General features: G+C 42.5%; 1 protein-coding gene across 2 annotated transcripts in view; it reads right to left on the reverse strand.

The window, feature by feature from the left end:
* Positions 1–18,632, reverse strand: part of Fas (Fas cell surface death receptor) — a 33,336-nt gene extending 14,704 nt beyond the window's left edge. The window contains exons 1-2 of one of the 2 annotated variants that reach the window (XM_013112078.3): positions 18,448–18,632; positions 1,053–1,206 (exon numbers count right to left, since the gene is read on the reverse strand). In XM_013112078.3, coding sequence (XP_012967532.1) covers positions 1,053–1,206; positions 18,448–18,477 — 184 coding nt within the window. In that variant the 5' untranslated portion in view covers positions 18,478–18,632. Of the gene's footprint in view, positions 1–1,052; positions 1,207–18,062; positions 18,345–18,447 lie in introns of those variants that run through there. The other variant, XM_021225001.2, reaches the window with a different exon arrangement.
* Positions 18,633–18,841: the final 209 nt, after the last annotated feature.

An 18,841-nucleotide genomic window follows, 5' to 3' on the forward strand; every position in this document is an offset into this window, starting at 1 on the left:
ACCCTGTCTCTAAGAAAAAATTCATAGGCTAAATTGATTGTCTTCAGCAACTTAAGAAAAAAAATCCAATGGGTGATTCCCAATTGCTGTTTGGAAAACAGTAACTGTGTAGGAACTTAGGTATAAGGAGGTTGCATCATAGGGGAGACTTTCTTGCTAGACTTAGTAAAACCTGGACAGGAGGGTGCTCCATGATGACTGTTGGAGTCTTTGTAGGTGCATGACCTGGTCTTGCTTTGTACTTCTGGTACTGAAAGTCTGAGAGGCCAACAAGGAAGCCTACAGAAGCCTTTTGGGGGTTTATGACTATTTCCTGAAACCTGTCAAACAATGCCATTGGGTCACCTTTTTATCTTTGCAATGCACCTGAGACAGACCCATATTTGCGGTGACTGTGGACAACCCCAAAGTGGAAACTGTTTACAGAATTACATTTTCCTTAGCCTCTCGTTTGCTGGTGCTTGAAAAAGTTCCAGTCTGTAAGTGATTTGCATTTCAAAACACTGATTTTTGAAAAACTGTTGGTTGCTGTTCATTGCTTTTCTAGCTCAACTGGTTATTCAGCTGCAAAATGCAAATGTATTTTGCAAGCTTCTGTGCCAGGACAGAGAGAGAGAGCCTTAGCGATAGACTGAGGGGAGGGGTTGAGATATACCACTGAGGGTGGAAGGTCTTTGCTGAAGGAGGCCCAGAAGCAGTCACATGCAACCTGGTCAGCTCTGAGATGATAGGCTTTTAACCCTCACAAATGAGTTTTCCTTAGCTCATGAGAAACAGCTAAGTAGATGATTCTTCACATTTTAGACATGTATAACATTTGTAAACTATGTCTCTTCATAAGCACCCCCAGAGAAGCAAAATGAAGATGAAGAAAAAAAAAACAGTTCATGTTTGGAAGATAATTTTATAGTCCCCCCTCCCCCTTGTGATGTTATCCACTATGGGACAGCCAGTAACTGTATACGTAACTGTCCAACACATTCTTACCTTAGATCATCTCAATCCCTCACCCTGATTCTCCTAATCATCTCTGGATGCTTCGTGTGACCTACCAGGCTGGCATGGTTGACAGCAAAATTCACCCCCACGATATAATCCTTCTGGGCAGCTAGTCTCCGTCTCACGAACATTCCTCCTCAACATGGTTGCCTTGGAGATGCTATCAGTCTCTTGGGTATGAACATTTCCCTGTGATCCTGTAAGCACCTGTGGAAGAAAAACATACTAAGGATCTTAGTGGTTACTGGTTCAAGTGGTGTGGGAAATATGTGTCACCCAGCAGAAGTGACTTGATCTGTGACAGGCTAAGCAAGGTCATGATCATGATGGCCAGGGGAGTGGTACCCTATGGCCCTGCAGGTCCAATCATGGATTTTTCTAGCCTAAACTAGAAATGCAGGGAACCCTGCTGCCCTTACTGTTCCATGCCTGGGGATGGGGGAGGAAGGCAGGAAATCCCATATGACCTATCAGCTTTTCATCTCAACAGTGGAAATAACCCCTACCTCACAGGTCTGTTGTGATAATGAAATGGAACCATGCCTTTAAAGCTCTCAGCACAATTCCTGGTACTTAATAAAAATGTTCCCTGAAAGTGGCAGTATTACTATTGTCACATGAAGTTCCACTAACAAAATTGAGGGAAAACTCAGAGCAAATATAGTTTGAAACCTAGTTTCGGCCACCAATCGTCACTAACTTTTCCGTGCCTTAATTTCCTTATGTGTTAATGAGACTAGTATTTTCTGTCTTTAAATGTTAATCTTGAAGATAAAAGTGGTCATTTCTATCCGACAGGATACTTACTCAAAGCATGTCTATGCTTCCTTCTTGTTATTCAGTCCTAGGATCAAAGTTCTGATCAATGTTTCACTGTTGTTCAAGGATACAATAAACTTCCTACTAAATCCACACAGGTCTCTTCACCTTGTTCAGGAAATATATATATATATATATATATATATACATATATATATTTATATTCCTTATGGAGAACTAATCTTTAAATCTATTTTTTAATTATTTTTATCCTGAAGACATAAATCCAAGTGAAGTTATTTCCAATTTCTCTTTTCTAGCTATAGAGTTGGAGTTCCTTGGGAAAATAAGCAAAAATGTGTATTTAAGCAACTTATAGGTTTCTCAAAATTTTAAGTATGTTTTACCCTTCTGAGGGATTGAACCCAGGAGCTCAAGGATGTCAAGCGAGTTATCAGCCACTAAATTCCACCCAAAATCTATTGCTTTTAAAACACACTCAAATCTGGGTTCTTTAAGACATCTCTAACATGAAAGCTTATATAAAGTATATTTATTGGCACCAACTTTTCCTTTCATAATGGCAATTTCTGTCTCTTGCTTTCTCAGCAACTTAAGATTGTGTGCTGGTCCAGTAATGCCAGGCCCTCTTTCAACCTGGATACACATTGGCCATGGTGACAAACTGGGAACAGTAGGGAATAGTAATTTATTTGGAAATACACCAAAAGATTAATTGTTCAAATAAGGGAGGTTTTGCACAAAAGTCATTCAAATTCTTATGGCTCCTTACTCTATAACTGTGTCAAATTCATATTGGTCAATGACGAATGAATCATACAGTCTGAAATTTCAGGAATTAGCAACACAGGAAAATTCCTCAAACTAGGGATGGTGGATCTATTGTGATGCAAGCATGAAGACCCGAGTAGTGTCCTCCAGATCCCGAATGAAAAAGTCGTGTGTCGGCACTGGGGAAACAGACAGGGTAATTCTTGGGGCTTGCAGTCCAGCCACCCTAGGCGAATCAGCAAGCTCTAGGTTCAGTAAAAAAAAAGCTTCTCTCAAGAAAATAAGATGAAGAGTCATTGAGGGAGATACTTAATGTTGACTTTCAATCTCCATACACACTCATTAAATATACACATGGGGAGGGGAAGATTTGAGAGGGGATGGAGGGGAAAGAGAATTCTCTCATTAAGAAAATATCTCAGGGGCTGGAAGCAATCAAAAAGTCCTACTGGTAACAATAATCAAAACTGAGTCTAAACTACCACCTGGAGGAGGGGCAAGTCCATCAGCCATGTTGGTTGCTGTAAAGAGTAATCTTAGTGTTGAGTCAAACTTGCTTTTCTTTCCTGTCAGTTCTGTTTTTCTTTTTCCAGTAGAAAAAGAAAATGACACAGATTGAAACTCAGAGAGAGGGCATTTACAGGGTTGGGGCTAGCCCAAACTGACAAATCTAAAGCATACATATGCGTATGTGCCCTGTGCATGTACACTCTATCCTTGGTATGAAATTTTTAACCAGCATCTGCGAGAAACTGTATGTGCCGTCCTTGATTCCTAGCATAAATGGTTAGGCAGCCAGAGCAGAAGGACAGAAATCCATACATTTACGGATTGCTGTCAGTAGTACTTTCCCCGGAAAGGATACCATTTGGAGCTTTCTAAAAGAAATGTAGTACCTTTCTCCAACTTCACCCTAGCTACTTGGGATTCTGAGGTCTCAAGTTGAAGGTCTACTAGACTACCAAGTGAATTCAATGCCAGCTTGGCAACTTAAGGAGACCATCTCAAAGTAAAACGGTTGCCTTTGTTGTTGTTTATAAAGAAGGCCTGGGGATTTAGCCCCAAGGTAGCAAAGTTGCCTAGCATACCTGAGCACTTTAAGTGTACTCAGGGCACGGAATCATTATCCAAAACCCATTCAGAATCTGAGAAATGTGAAATCGCAATCAAAGTGAGTAGAGACACAAAGTCTCTAGCGCTATCTTGAAGTGTATGTCCTGACTGCAGAGGTAAGGCAAGCCACACCACACCGCACACAGTTTGCATTTAAAAAGGTTTGCATGTACTCATCTTTGTAGAGTGCAATGGTCTGACTGAAACTATTTAGACAGAGACTGGGGCATTTCAGTTATGATGGGGCGGGAACCTCATACAAATCTAAATGTTCTGAGTGATTTTTGTTTTGTTTTCTGAGAAGCAGAAAAAACATAAAAAGAGTTAAGGATTGGAAAAGAAGGTAAACTATGGCAAATGACAATAGGAGAAAGAGGGAAATATAAGTTATCTAAATATTCACCTTCCTAAGAAAGACATTTTAAAGCAAGAGAAACCTTGATATTACAGTCTGCTGAGAGAAGTATAGGTAAGCAAACACCCTGTTAAGTACCTACTGTGTGTCACACATTGTCTGGTAGATGCCGAGAACAAGCCAGTGGAAAGATAAATTTTCTCTACTACCATTGTTTATATACAAGTGACTGCATTTGACATCAGAGAGATAGAAATTTATCACCAGGGAAGTGTGGGGGAGCATGAGAGAGAGAGAGAGAGAGAGAGAGAGAGAGAGAGAGAGAGAGAGAGAGAGAGAGAGAGAGAGAGAGAGAGAGAGAGAGAGATCAGATGGCATAAGTCACCAACCAGAAAAACTGCATCTCGAGTCCTAAGGCGGTCTGGGGACAGAAAGCTTTCTTACTGAGGAGATGAGTATGCTGCTGTTTGCTTGGTAAAGCATTTAAACAAACTGAATGAGGTCCACCTCTAATACTGAGGATTAGCTGCTTGGCTCACAACAGCACATCCATTTGAATATTCATCTCAGGACACATGCAGAACGCCTGACCAAAACTCCGGGTGCAAGCCGACATAAGATATTAACCAGGGAAGAAATGCTGAATAAGGAAAGAAATGTAATAGGTCTGTCAGGGAGAAATCATACTATACACAAAAGCAAAGGAAGCTGGAAGGTATAAGGAATTTGAGGACTGGGGGCATATTCAGTAAGAAAAAGTGGTCTCAGCTAGGGGAAAACCTACTAGCATGATTCTGCTAAAGGCAAATAGCAACCAAATGACTCATAACTCATATTGCTATGCCCAATGCTCAGTGCCTCCCTCAACCCTCATCAGAGAAGTTTCTTCTTGCAATAGATGGGAATTAACACAGAGACACAAGTGGGCAATGTGCAGAGTGAGAGACTTCGGAGCACTCAGTCATAATTAGGATGTCTTCATCAAACCCTGCCCCTCAAGGTTCAGGGACCTATGTGGAAGAGGAGGCTGAAAGACTGTAGGAGCCAGAGGGGTGGATGACTCCAGGGAATCAGTGCCTTCCAGATGCAACAGGAATGATGCACGAATGAGCTCACAGGGACCCAGGCAGCATGCACAAGACCTGCATGGGTTCAAGACAGATGGGGTCATAGCACTGAGAGGGAGAAGTGGACACTGGCTCCCACCCTTAACCGAGAAGCTGCTTGCAACTGATACCACTGGCAAAGGGAAAATCAGTTTTCCAAGCTAGAGTGTTACTGAGCGTATTACCCACACTCCAGGGCAGGTGCTATGCCCTGGACTAGTTAGCCAGCACAAAATGAACTCAGTGCATTTTGGGCTTTTGTTTTGTTTTGTTGTTGTTGTTATTATTTTGTTGTTTTTTTAACGTCTTTTTTAATTTGGGCAATTTTTTGTCTTGTTAGTTTTTTTGCTTATTTGTTTTGACTTTCATTTTTGTGTTTCTATGGGAGGTTCTTTTTGTTTTGTTTGTTTTTGAAAGAGAGATCACAGAGTTGGGTACGTAGGGAGATGGGCAGGATCTGATAGAGGGAAATATGATCAAAATATATCATATGAAAGAGAAAAAAATTACTAAAAAAGAAAAAGAATTTCGCTGAGAAGTTACAGACCTGTTGGTGTATAAGGGACAGCCACGTTCAGGACTGGCTTATCCAGGGCTCCTGACATAGGGAAGAATCCCACTGGTGCTCACAGTCACAGGCGGACCCAATTTCTCTAATGGTGCATTCACAAACAAGCTGGGATGTCAACTTAGAAAGGCATCATGATATCTGCTCAGTTTCAGATCTTAAAAATGGATCTCCTTCAGGCTAGAGTTGGGTCAGCAGTATGATGCATACACTGGCCTCGAAAAGGACCAGAGTTTGGGGCCCAGCATCTACATCAGGCAGCTCACAAGCCCTTCTAACCTCAGTCCCAGGAGGTCTGTTGCTCTCTTCTGGCCTCCATGGGCCACCTCTGCATTCATGTGCCCATGTCCACTCACATACACACAATTAAAAATAAAATAAATCTTCTTAAAGTAGTGGCTGCTTGAATATTTCCTTACCTACAGATTTTAATATCCTGCACATGAGAAATTTGTTTTTCTCTTGCCCTTTCTGAATCCCTTGTGACCATGTGATATGAGAGCACCCACCCTTATTTACATTCCCCCATGGCACTTGGCTGGCCCTCTGCAACCTCATTAGCATACTCTACCTTTTCAGTTACAGTAAAATACTCATGAAGACTCATTACTGGAGCTGTAGTTGAAGCTGAACACAGCTTGAAATGACTTTGCCAAAGCCCATGTTTACGAGTGGTTGACAAAGGACTCCAGCTCAGCACTTCTGTCCAAATTTGGGCTGGGCTCGGACACTTGTTTTAGAGGATTTCCTTAATTGCTTTTGCCTTATTTAGGCACACTAACAATTGTTTCCAAACAACTCTGAACAAAAATCAGCAACTAGTTTTATGAGGCACCTTCAAAACACATGCTGGCAGGAAGGGAGGATTTTGAAAGGGTTTCTGCTCAGACCCAGAAGTCAACCTCAAGCATCTAGCCTGGGACAGGAAAAGGAGTGATGTAGGAGGACCATTTAAGCCAGGACTGGGAAGGTTCAGGGAAGGTGAAGCTTGTCAGTCCACCTCAGCCTGCCTGTCTTCCCTCCAGGCGGGGCAGCATTTGTACAAACAGTCATGGCTATGAGGCAGTGTCTGGCAGAGGTGTGGATCTGGAATGCAGATGTTTTAATCTTCACATTTGTACCCTTAGGATCCCCGAAGCAAGGTTTGTGAGCACCTGTCACTGTTACCAGATCATGAAAAACAGAACAGTTGGCATTTTCTTGGCCTGCAGTATCATAAAGAACTGGTTTTCAGAGTTGTTCTCAAACAGAAGACATGGTACAGGAATGAGTACAGCCAATGCCCGCCCCATGTCACATGCTGGGGCAGGCTCACCACACCTTCCTAGGAAAGGTCGTGCTCAACAAGTAACAGGGCAATGACAAGCAGAGTGACACCCGAGTGATTGAAATAAACTACCTACTAAAAGAACTTGGGTCTCAGACTTGGAAGATTCCCCATGGAAGGCCTCACCCTCCCTGGGAAGCAGAGGAGGGATGGGGGAATTGGAGGGGTTAGGGACGAGGGGAGGGAGAGGGAGCTGGGGTTGACATGTGAAGCAAGCTTGTTTCTAATTTAAATTAAAAATAAAAATTAAAATATTTAAATGTTTGAACACACACACACACGCACAAAAGAACTTGGGTCTCCTGGCAAAGCTGGTTCCCAAAGACAAGAAGACTGATCTTGAGGGCTGAAGTAGATTTTTAAAAGACAGAAAGAAAAAAGAAAGAAAAACCACTTTTTTTTTCTGTTCTCAGGCTCAAAAACAAAACAAAACAAAACAAAAACAGGAAAAGACTTTTTTTTAAAGTGTAAGGGGAAAAAAAAGGTGTTAGGTGATGAAAATGTCAGCCCTCCACATGGCAAGAATGAGTTGCTTCAGCGTGGCTGATACATAGGCCAGTATCAGACTTAATACAGTTTGTAGTAACTCAGTGAAGCCTAAGCCCCACAAGAGGTAGTCAATAAAATGAAAAGTGATTTACTTCTAACCAAAGCCACAGGGTGTCTTCTTCAGTGAGACTGTAGTGAACAGGGACTACAGGAAAATGCTCCCTTGATAAGAGCCTAGAAGCCGAGGAATTGGGAAAGTAGGGGGAAGAGGAATAAAACGGCAAGTCTGAGCCAGTCAGAGCTCACACATATAGTCCCAGTTCCTGGGGAAGTTGAGGCAGAGGGATCACAATTTTGATGCTAGCCTGGCCCTTACATGCAGAGACACTGCCCAAAGAGCCAAAGAGAGGGGAGAAGCGGGGGGGCAAAAAGCAAGAAGAACAACAATAAACAAAACCATGGACAAGAAATTCTCTTTTAACACACGTCAAACTTTGAGTAATGTTGGTTGCTGAGAGTATGGGTTCATGGTACAATAGCAAATGAGTAGCAATGATTTCTGATTTGTGTTCTCTGATAAGTTGGAAACCTACATGATAGCAGTAGCAAATCTATAACAGGAATCACCTAATATATCAAAGATGGGAAAGGTTTGTGTTTGAGTGAGCAGCATTTGATCTGTCACAAAAATATAGTATTTTGTCTTCTGGTTTTGATGGCACTCCTATCGGTTTACTGAATCAAGCATCCAAAATACAACCTTTGTTTAGCTGATCCTGTCTCCCAACTTGGTGTGTTTTTTGGGGGCTGTTCCATTCCTCCTGGTCATCTGAGACCTGCTATGTCATCCCTTGACCTGTTGGCTTTGCTTCATCATGAGGAAAAGTCTGTCTTATTTAAACAGACTGGACAAAAAGAAAGGAGGCTATTTCAAGTTACACTAAAAAGAACTGTTAACGAAATTGAAAGTTTGGTCCCATAAATCATCACAAACTTGTAACTGCAGTTCCCATGTGTCTCTTGTGTTTTTCTTACAGAATACTTACTGTAAAAGTATGCCTTCCTAACCATGTCCTGACAGGTCCCTGTGGAAAACTAACCCAGAGTCACTGGGACAGCAAGGAACACATGACTTAGAAGTTAATATTCAGTGCTTCTCTAGAACTGGGAATAAGTAAATATATTTCTTAAAAATTACTTTATACCTGGAGAGGTGTGGACTGACTGTCTTCTGTGAATTAGGGGTTTTTGGGGGGGGCATGGAGAAAGAAAGAAAACAATGTGACAAATGTGATGGCCCAAGTTATCCATAGAGACTACTTTAGGGAAAGTACAAGAAATTATTCATTTTTCCCATACATAATTTAGATAGTTGCTTTTAAATTGTCTGTGATAGTGTTTTATAGTTACACCATACCTTGGAAAATTCACCTTACTATGCAAGTATTCTTGTAGCCCTAATATGAGAATGTAATAGAATAAAAGAATTCTTCTAAAATTATTTAAATGCATGCTAATGGAATTACCTGACAGACAACTCAATTTGAAAGTGGGCATTTTAACTCCAAAGTTCTAATAGGTGGATGAAAACATGGTCTCTAGGATAGTATCCTTTTATATACTATGAAATTTGTCTTTCAGAATTTAGTCAAGATGTTACAGGAAGTGGGAATCCGGTAAATTTGGGTGGATGGCAGAAATAGAAAATGAGAAAATATGTTAAAGTTGTCTACATTAGCAAAACTTCCAGGTAATTCTTAAGCTCTCTGATACTGATCCACAGTTTGGTATCTCATTGGATTTACAATTTTACTTCTTTTCTCTCACCCTTTATTCAGCATTTTAGAGAAGAAAGGACCTGAAAGGTGATTTGACCAAGCCCGTTCTCTGGTAGCTAGAATGATGTTTCAAAATGTTACAGCTGCTGCTCAAACCACAAGTTGCTGTTGACTCAAGATTGATGTAGCTACATTGTTCACCCACCCCAAATCCTCCTGGCAATGTCCTAACCCCCACAGCTCTTTAAAGTGTGGTCACATTTTGAGATAAGGCCATTTCAGAGATGCTTTGGCTGAATTCAGTATGGTCAGTCTTAATCCAATTTGGCTGGTATGGAGCTTTGAATAAGAATGGCCCCCATGGGCTCATATATTTGTATGATGAGTCACAAGGGAGTGGCACTATTTGAAAAGAATATGGAGGTGTGGCCTTGTTGGAGTTGGTGTGGCCTTGTTGGAGGAATTGTGTTACTCAGGGTGGGCTTGGAGCTTTCAAAAGTCCACACCAGGCCCAGAGTCTCTCTTCTTGCTACCTGCTGATCAAGATGCAGAACTCTCAGCTACTTCTCCAGCACCGCGTCTGCCTGCCTGCAGCCATGATCCCCACCATGTTGATAATGGACTAACCTCTGAAACTGTAAGCCAGCGGGATATTTGATCACACTGTGTGAAGATGAGTCTTTGTCCTTCCCTGCCTGCCTAAGGTGCCTACTGATTGGTTTAATAAAGAGTAGAATGGTAAATAGCTGGGCAAGAGAGGATAGGTGGGACTTCTGGGCGGAGACAGGAACTATGGGAAGAATCTGGAGTAGATTTGCCAGCCATATGTGGAGGAAGTCAGATGTTAAGTACTGAAGAAAGGTTATGAACCACATGGCAGAATGTAGATGAATATAAATAGGATAGTTTACATTTTAAGAGCCAATTGAGAACAAGCCTAAGCCAAAAGGCCATAAGTTCATACTTCAGATGCCTCTGTGTCACTATTTGGGAGCTGGTGGTATGAAGACAGTCCAACTACACCCAGTTAAAGGCTTTCTTTTATAAAAGTTGCCTTTGTCATGGTGTGTCTTTACAGCAATAGAACAGTGACTAGTTCAGCTGTGTAGATGTACAGATTAAGATACACGGGACTTGGGTTAAATATAGGTTAAATTTATGTGGGGAGAAGTCACTTATGTAAGTCAGAGGTGTGCTGGGTGGATCTCTCACTACACAGCTGGTGTTCGTTTATGAGGGAATGTGGGTGCTCACAGATAGAGGAAGATGACATGAAGACACAAAGAGATGAGGACCATTTATAACTGAAAAACAGAGGCCCGAATAGACCCTTCACAGCCCTCAGAAGCAGACAACCCTGTCACTTTCATCTTCAATGTCCTGAGAGGAGAACTCTGAGAATTGTTCAAGCTACCCCGCATGTAGGACCTGGTTATAACAGCCCTAGCATGATAATATAAATGCAAAAGAAGAGCCTCTCTCTCCTCTCACACTCCTGAGTTGAAGAACACCAGTGGCACATGTAAACCTGGGAACATCTCACAGCTGCAGGGATTCTCATTGTGAATGATCAGAGAGCTAAATGGATAAGAGAATTTCCATGAAATTTACAGTAGAAATCACCCAAAGGCAGATAGATACAAGCCAGGCTTCTTCCTGGACTCACTGGCCATGCAAGGCTGCACTGAAGTCTCACTGCTCTATACTGGGAAAGAAAACAACAAAGCAACAGATGGAGATCTGCCAGTCACCTCCACCAGCTTGCCGCCTAGACTCACTAGTACTTATTAATACTCAACTGAAAACTTCTAAAAAAGGCAATCAACAAAGAGTTTGTTGTTCTAGCAGTGCACCAGCAAATGATTCTCAAATCTACCAGGGACTTAATGCATCTAAAGTTGTGTGAACCAGTTAAGTAGTATTTCCATTTTGTATTACTACACTGTCTAAAAAAGAAATAAAGATTTAAAAATATACATGAAAGAGGTAAGTGACAGTTCTATGTGTTTTTACTTATTTCGGAATGTGTAAGTGTACAAAGTAACCCCATCTCAGATATGTAATCTGTCTTTCTTCAAGCCAGTCTCTGGAAGGCTCAGACCCTTATTGTGAACTTAATCTCTAAAATTTAAACTTTAAGTATTAAACTTAGAATAGAATCCAGGTGGGATTTCCTGGGTCCCTTCCACTTAACCTTTTTTAACTGCTTGGTCAGTTATGGACCTAAATGAGTCCTGCTACTGCACTGTCTCTCCCCTGATCTTCCCCCAGACCCTTATTGTCAGCTAGTCAATCTATAGAACCTATCTTTATGAAAGTGTCACATATAATTAAGGTTTGGAACCCATCTTTATGGAAGAAGTCATATGTACTTTACAAAGAAGTTTTAACGTAGTCATATCTTAAACTCTATTGTACATATGAGATCTGGTTAATTATCACCAGGAGAGTTTTCATCAAAGTTTTGCTATCTTTATATATACCTAAAATAAGCTACTCAGAGTCAGATTCCCAAAGTTTGAACCAACACAAACTACTTAGTGTTGAACTGAACTGCCTTCTTGACCCCCATGGATCATTACTATGCTGGCCACTGTGGTCACAAAGACCCCAGCGGTGCCTCTCCACTGAGTAGGTCTTGGACAATTGTTCGAATCAACTGTGACTGCTGCTTCTAAATTCCCATGACGAGGGGGTCACTGGGCTGTGTGACAGTGCAAGGAGTGGTAATTAGAGAGGGTGACCAGCTCGTTTCTTTCTTAAAAAGGAAAGGTTGCTCAGTCTTGTAATAGCAACACTTTGTTTGCATAGGAAGCCGGGTTTTTTTGTTTGTTTGTTTTTGTTTTTAATGATTCCAGCTTCCAAGTCCCTTTCTTCTATTTGAGAGCAAGAATTGCCAAGGGGAAAAAGAATGGCAGGAAGCTGAGTAAATTTACTTTCTGCTTTTGTGAATTACATAAACACATCCATGCAAAAAGCAAAAGCAATACAAAACTAGAGGCTATGGCACTTACATGAACATGTGTGTGTGTGCCTACATAATTAGAGGTTAAGCAGCAACCTGCAAGACCATTTTCTTTGATATCATGTGGGGCTCAGGGACCCAACTCGGGTTGTAAAGCTTGGCAGCAAGCGCTTCTATCTACTATATTTTTTATGGGTTTGATTTATTTGTTTATTTGTTTTAGGGTAATGAGATCAACCTCAGGGCCTGGCAAATGCTAGGCAAACCCTATCACTAAGATACTTCTCAGATCCAAGAGACAATTATGTATACATTATAAAATTAATAAACAAAAGGCAAGCTCCTTTAATAAATACCCTCCTATGAAATACTGAAATTATAAAATGATAATTACACCGAAACACACGCAGGTTAATATACATAGAAAGTGTCAAGGGGCAGACCATACATTGTACTGATTAAACATACATTTATGTACTTGTGTGGATAAGACTCAGAAGCTGTAAGTAAAATTTTAAAAGATTCCCATAAGGCTGATTTTTTTTCCAAAATGAATGATCTTATTTCCGAGTATTTATGCTTAATTTCATTCTGTTTGGGCAATTTTTAAATATTTATCTACTCAAAAAGAAGAGAGGGATTCATTATCCTAAACTTGGCTTCAAGTTGCTTTTTATTGCATTATTTTATTGCAGTTTTAAATCACATGATTTTTGTTACTTTTTATTAAGTGATCTCTGGTACATAGTGTAAAACATGTGCTTGGTAAGGGACTTTTGGAAGTAAGAAAATTCACCCAAAGCATACAAGTTAGAAGGGGCTTTTGCAGGGGGATTTCCTTATTCAAGTTTCTAATTATCTCAGAAAAACTGTGATTTTTCTCCAACTGGCAATTGGATTTCTAGAAACTGGAAGAGAGAAAGGAAATCTCTACGAAGCAGAAAGAAGAAAAAGGTAAAGAAAGTGTCAGTTGCTGTGTCTGTAAACGGCACTGGAGACAGGAGAACCTGGGGAAAGGAATAAAAGAAAACCCGTCCCCAAATCTACTCCCTTTAACAAATTACTTGTGTGTTCCAATTCACAATGCCTCTATTTCACCTCTGCTACGACTGAGGAAGCCCTGCGACACAGGGACACATCTTTTAGGAGACACACTGGGTGATACAATGCTATAATCACGGGGGCTCCATGTTGGACTAGGCCAGGTTCCGACTGAGTAGGGAAACTTCAGAGTCTCATGTGAGGATGGAAGGAATTGTGAGATGCAATAACAATTATGTGGGTGACAGGGCTGTCATTACAACTTTACTCCTCTGTCTTTATAACATTATTTAGTAAACTTTAATTTCCTAGCTTAAATCATAACTTAATATTTATTACTAATTCATGTGTAAAAATTCATATGTGCATACACATATTGTGCTCATTCCTTCAGGAAGACAGTTTCTTGGGTTCTTGAGGCATACATCCTATGATAAAGACACAGCTGTGCCTAACCCGAGCATAACTCCAGACTTTGGCATACTGCTAAGAGTTGAGAGTATTTCCAAGCCACCCACCCTGCAGTGATGGCGTGATGACAAGCACGTTTACACCAAGGAGAATCTTAGAACCCCCTAAAGACATTTCTAAAGGCTAAACATTATACAGTACTTCTTAAAGAACCACAGGGACGTTTTTCACTCCTTCGTAAGGTGCCGCATATAAGAGCCTCTGTCATTCTACTCCTGGCATACCAGGGATATCAGATACAACTAGCAAACTGTCTAGTCCAAAGCAAACCCCAATTCCTCAAACTCCAAAAGGCAGTACAGATATCCAGAAACAAGTTCAACCTGGACTATAGAAGAATTTCTGGCAGTTGAATAAAAAGGCAGCCAAGGAACCAATTTCCTTTACTGCTGGCAGAAGGCCTATCAGTCTATCATAGTGCATGCTGGTATCAGAAGTACCACACTAGCACCCTGGCCATTCTCACCTCCTCCCCTAACATAAACGCCCTCCAGCTCATAGGCTTCCTCCCCACAGCTACTCACTCACTCTCCTTATAACCCTGCTAATCTCACTACGTACTGTCCCATCTCTGCTCCTACTTCCGTCATTGTATTTTCTCTATTCCCTATTCCCTGCTATTCTCCCCTTTCTCCCAAATAGCTCTGGCCATATCCAGTTTTCTGGCCATGCCCAGTCTGCTTCTTTCTCTCTGCTCTGGCTGTTCTTTCTCTCATATCTATAATAAAATCCTTCGCCTTAACCATACTATACATCAGCCATGCCGTCACACAGAGACGCCTTTCCAAGGTGCCTAACCTCTCCAAGCCAAACCAAGCCACTGACTTTACTCTCCTAAGGTATGGAGTATGTGTTTCTTCTGGCTCCTGATGCCCACCATCCCCCACTTCGTTTTAGAGTCCTCCTCTTCAGCTGCTTCTTCCCTCCACCTGTTCTCTCCTTGAAGCTACCTGCTCTTTCTCTGTCAGCTGCTAGATAGAGCCTACTACTGTACAAAAGTCATCAGGTGTGTTCTCCCTCCCTATTGGGACCCATCACATGGAAAGGGATGCTTCTCCTTTGTGAGTTTAAACATTTCCCCCTGACAAGTCTCTCAGTCCACTTGGGGATGCCTTGGATTGGAATTCTTGTCACCAGGACACTTAACGTTCTCTCTCCCATCCTTGGTCTCCTGACATGGTCTCAGCTCCCTCCTGGAGCTCGCTCTGTCTCTCTTGTCCATCTCCTCACTCTAATCCTGACTGCCTCCTCGCTATCTCTGTCTCTCAGCTCCCTTCTGGAGCTAACTCTGTCTCTAACCATGGCTAACTATTTGTCTCTCCTCATCTCCCCATGGGGTTTCCTACTCTGTCTATCCTTCTAATAGGCTCACTGGGTCCCTGACATTGGAGACTTACAGGTATATCAGGCATTGTTTATGCTCTCCTGAGCCTATTGGAATGCATATTCTCTCTCTCTCTCTTTCTCTCTCTCTCTCTCTCCATTCAGAATACTCCTCTCCCACCTTCTTCTCTAATCTCTTTTATTCCTCAGACCTTGAGATCCCATTAAACCTCCCTGTCTTGCTACAAAAGGCTTGACCTCAGTACAGCTCAACAGCCAAAGGTCACTCACTAGATTTCCAAATTCTCACACATTGTAACAACTTCTGCCACTGTGCAAACCAATGATCACCAAGTCTCTATCTTTAAACCTTCTCTGCTCCCTGCTCTTATCTCTGAGCCTTCTTTGCTCTAGCCTCTCCCCCATCACTAAATTCAATTTTACAGAGATTCAAATGTCTTCTGTGTGTGGATAATATTCACATGCTATTCTGCTTTATTTTGAAACATCTGTCTCTGGAGTTGGGCTATAGCCTCCCTCTCTAAGTCTAAAAATGATTGTGTATAAGTTTCCTACAAAATCTGTCTTGGGTCAAGCAGGGACACTTGTCTTTCTGAGTAGGAGAAGGACAGCAGCAGAAAAACACAGAAAAAGACACTCTATGCTTTAAAACAGCTAAAAAGTAAGTTGTTTCCTCTGGAGATATATTGTTTATGATCTAATGAATCTTGCCCGGAGATCAGAATGAAAAGCTAGCCACACTCATAGAAGCCAGGCAATGGTGGCATATGCCTTTAATCCCAGGACTCAGGAGACAGAGGCAGATAGATCTCTGTGAGTTCAAGGCCACCCAGGGCTATATGAGAGCACATCAGTCTGTTTTAGACTCATGCCTTTAATCTCAGCACTAGAGAGGTATATAAGATAGGATTGGGATCTCAGAGCTGGCAATTAGCCTCCATCCACGTTGAGGACAGGAGGCATTCTGACTCCAACCATTCTGAGGATTCGTGGAGCAAGGATCACCCTTTCAGTCTGAGGTAGAGGTAAGAGCTGGTGACTTGGCAGCTTTGCTTTTTTGATCTTCAGCTTGAACCCCAATATCTGTCTCTGGGTTTTTTTATTATTATTCATGTTACAGTTCCCAATAGGGATTGTGACTCCTTGTCTCATACTCCTCTTCTTGGTTTTACTTAACTCTCTTGTAACACTAAAAGGTTTACTGAAGTATAAACTTTAGCGCAAAATTTGTAAGACTATTGTGCAAACTTCCTGTATCTAAGGAAGCAAATTCACTGGGTGTGGTTAAAAAAAACTTGTAAAATCTGTAACAAAAAGTTAGCTTAAAATTTGTAACAGAAAGGGTTTAAAACTCTATACCTTGTTTATAGCACAGGATGCTCACCAAGCCGTTGATAAGCATTGACCTATGAACCCACCTACCAGTTCTAGGCAGGAGACTTGGTTTGGATACTGAAGATCCTTGCCCAGACCCTGGAGTCTGTCTGGAAGGGACTCTCCAGTCATCTTCAAAGTACCCAGTGTGATCCCTGAACAAGGCCACTGTGGATGATGACAGACGGATTGTCACTTGGACCTTGGGCTCTTAAAGATAAGACTGACCAAAGTTTACTAACCTGGGGTACATGAATCCCATGAGACCCAACCCTGGACTTGGGAATTCAGAAAAGTTGAGGATGGGAAGCTCTTTCATGCAGATCTCTGTTCTCTTAAGTCCCTACCAGAGGAGAGACAGGAGTCAGTAAGTCAGGTTGAAAGGGGGCTAGAAGAGGACCTTCAGGGATTATAATTTTATGCATGTCCTGCCAAGGACAAGTATCTGCATCATGTCCTTAAATTGTCTGGCTTGCTTGTACATGGTTTGACTAAATGTGCCTCCTCGAACCTACTGGAAAGTCATTTCCCTTACCTCTGGCAAAAGGGACATATAACTGCCTATGGCACCTATCAGAGTATCAAAGCAAGTACCCGTTCCCCCTTTCAAAGTCCATCCTAGCTCCTCTCACCTTCCCCGCCTACTCTAACTCACCAGCTTCCCTCCCCAGAGCTACTCACCCTCCTTATTCTCACTATGTGCTGTGTCCTGCTCCTGTTCCTCTCACCGTGAGTTCTCTATCCTTTATCCCCTGCTACTCTCCCCTCTCTCATAGGTGGCCCTCGCCATGTCCAGTCTACTGCCCATCACGTTCACTTTACTCCTTTCTCTATATACTCTGGACTGTCCCACAGACCTATGACTGTTCTCTCACATCTATAGTAAAAATCCTTTCCCTTAACCACACCACGGAACAGTCACTCATCAGTTTATACACAAACTGCTTGTGCCTAAGCATTAGAGCTGAGTTCAAGTGCAGAGCTGTCACGCTCTAGCTGTGTTATCTCTGCAGTTCTTAAGCTCACTGAACTTCATTTTGACTTGTAAAAGCCTGCAGAGGCTGTCTTCCTCTCTTCTCTGCTATGAAAACTGATGTCATATCATCGTACTCAGGAGGTTTTAGGGGCCCAATAAAACAATCTGTATAAACTCAAAACTGGATGGACCTCCCAAGGTAGAATCCCTTTGATTGACCATCATCAAGCGGGCATTTCTGAGAAGGAGACTCTCCTGTAGAGGCCAAGTGCGAGTGGGCTCTTACTCCTGTGCCTGCAGTAGGCACCTAGCTGAGACCCAGAGCCCAAGGGTTACCTGACAAACTTGCTGTGAGAGGGCCAGCAGAGAAAAAATGAGAGAAGAAACAGGACAGAGCAACAACACAAAAATATCCACCAGTCCAGTCACCCACAGTTTCACAGCTGAATTCCTGGAAGGGAAGTTTCATTTTTCCGCGTTGTCACAAGAATGTAAAGAAATCTTCAGAGGCTTATTAATACAAAGTAACTGTCTTAACTAACGTTACTTTGAGAATTGGTTCCTCCGGAGTCCTGGGTTGTAACCACAGCCCAGAGTCAACTTACTTCCCCAGCTGAACCACCTGTTGAAAGTGCCAAGTCCACCGGTGCCACACAGCCTCGGAGGGAAGCCCTCTCCTGCCTCAAAGTAGATCTTTGTCAGGGCATGTCTCTCGCCCTAGTCTTTCTCCAGCCAAGCCAAAGCCATTCAAGACTCCGCCAGCACCAAGTGCTGGCTGTTCCCTACCCACACTTTTCCCAGAAAAGCTCAAGAGCTTCAGGATCTGAGCAGGAGATCTACCCTAAGCAGAGTCGGAAAAGAAAGCAGCTTCCCCGCCTTTCTGGACATCTGGGCAGGAAAGGGTGGCGTAATGCCAGCCGCATTTGGATTCCTGCGCGGTGGTCCCCAATGCGCATCGTCCCATATCTCAGGCGTCCCTCCCAATCTTACCAGAGACAGTACAGCCCAAATCCACAGCATGTCTGTGCAGCAAGGGAAAGCCAGCCCAAGTCTCCACCTCTCAGCAGGGTGAGTCACCTTCTCCCGCAGTCTGCTCGCCCCACCCCCTTGTTCTAGAAGGCCTCTGAATGTGTACTTTACTTGGCCCCGCCCCTGGCCTGTTAGCAAAGTGGTTCTCAAACCACTTCCCTCGGGTGTCCCCAGAAATCACTTTGAACACCTGTATGTCACTTTTCTGAGGGACCAGACACAATCTATGTAAAACCCCATGGTTTGGGAGGAAGTTCTACTGGACTCAGGGGAAATCCACTGACTCATCAACTCTCTGGCGGGAGGAGGTGGGGGGTGGGGCTGGGGAAAGGAAAGCCAAAGTAAGGCTTGATTG

Source organism: Mesocricetus auratus, unplaced genomic scaffold (assembly GCF_017639785.1).
Source record: "Mesocricetus auratus isolate SY011 unplaced genomic scaffold, BCM_Maur_2.0 Super-Scaffold_4256, whole genome shotgun sequence".
NCBI classification, from domain to species: domain Eukaryota; kingdom Metazoa; phylum Chordata; class Mammalia; order Rodentia; family Cricetidae; genus Mesocricetus; species Mesocricetus auratus.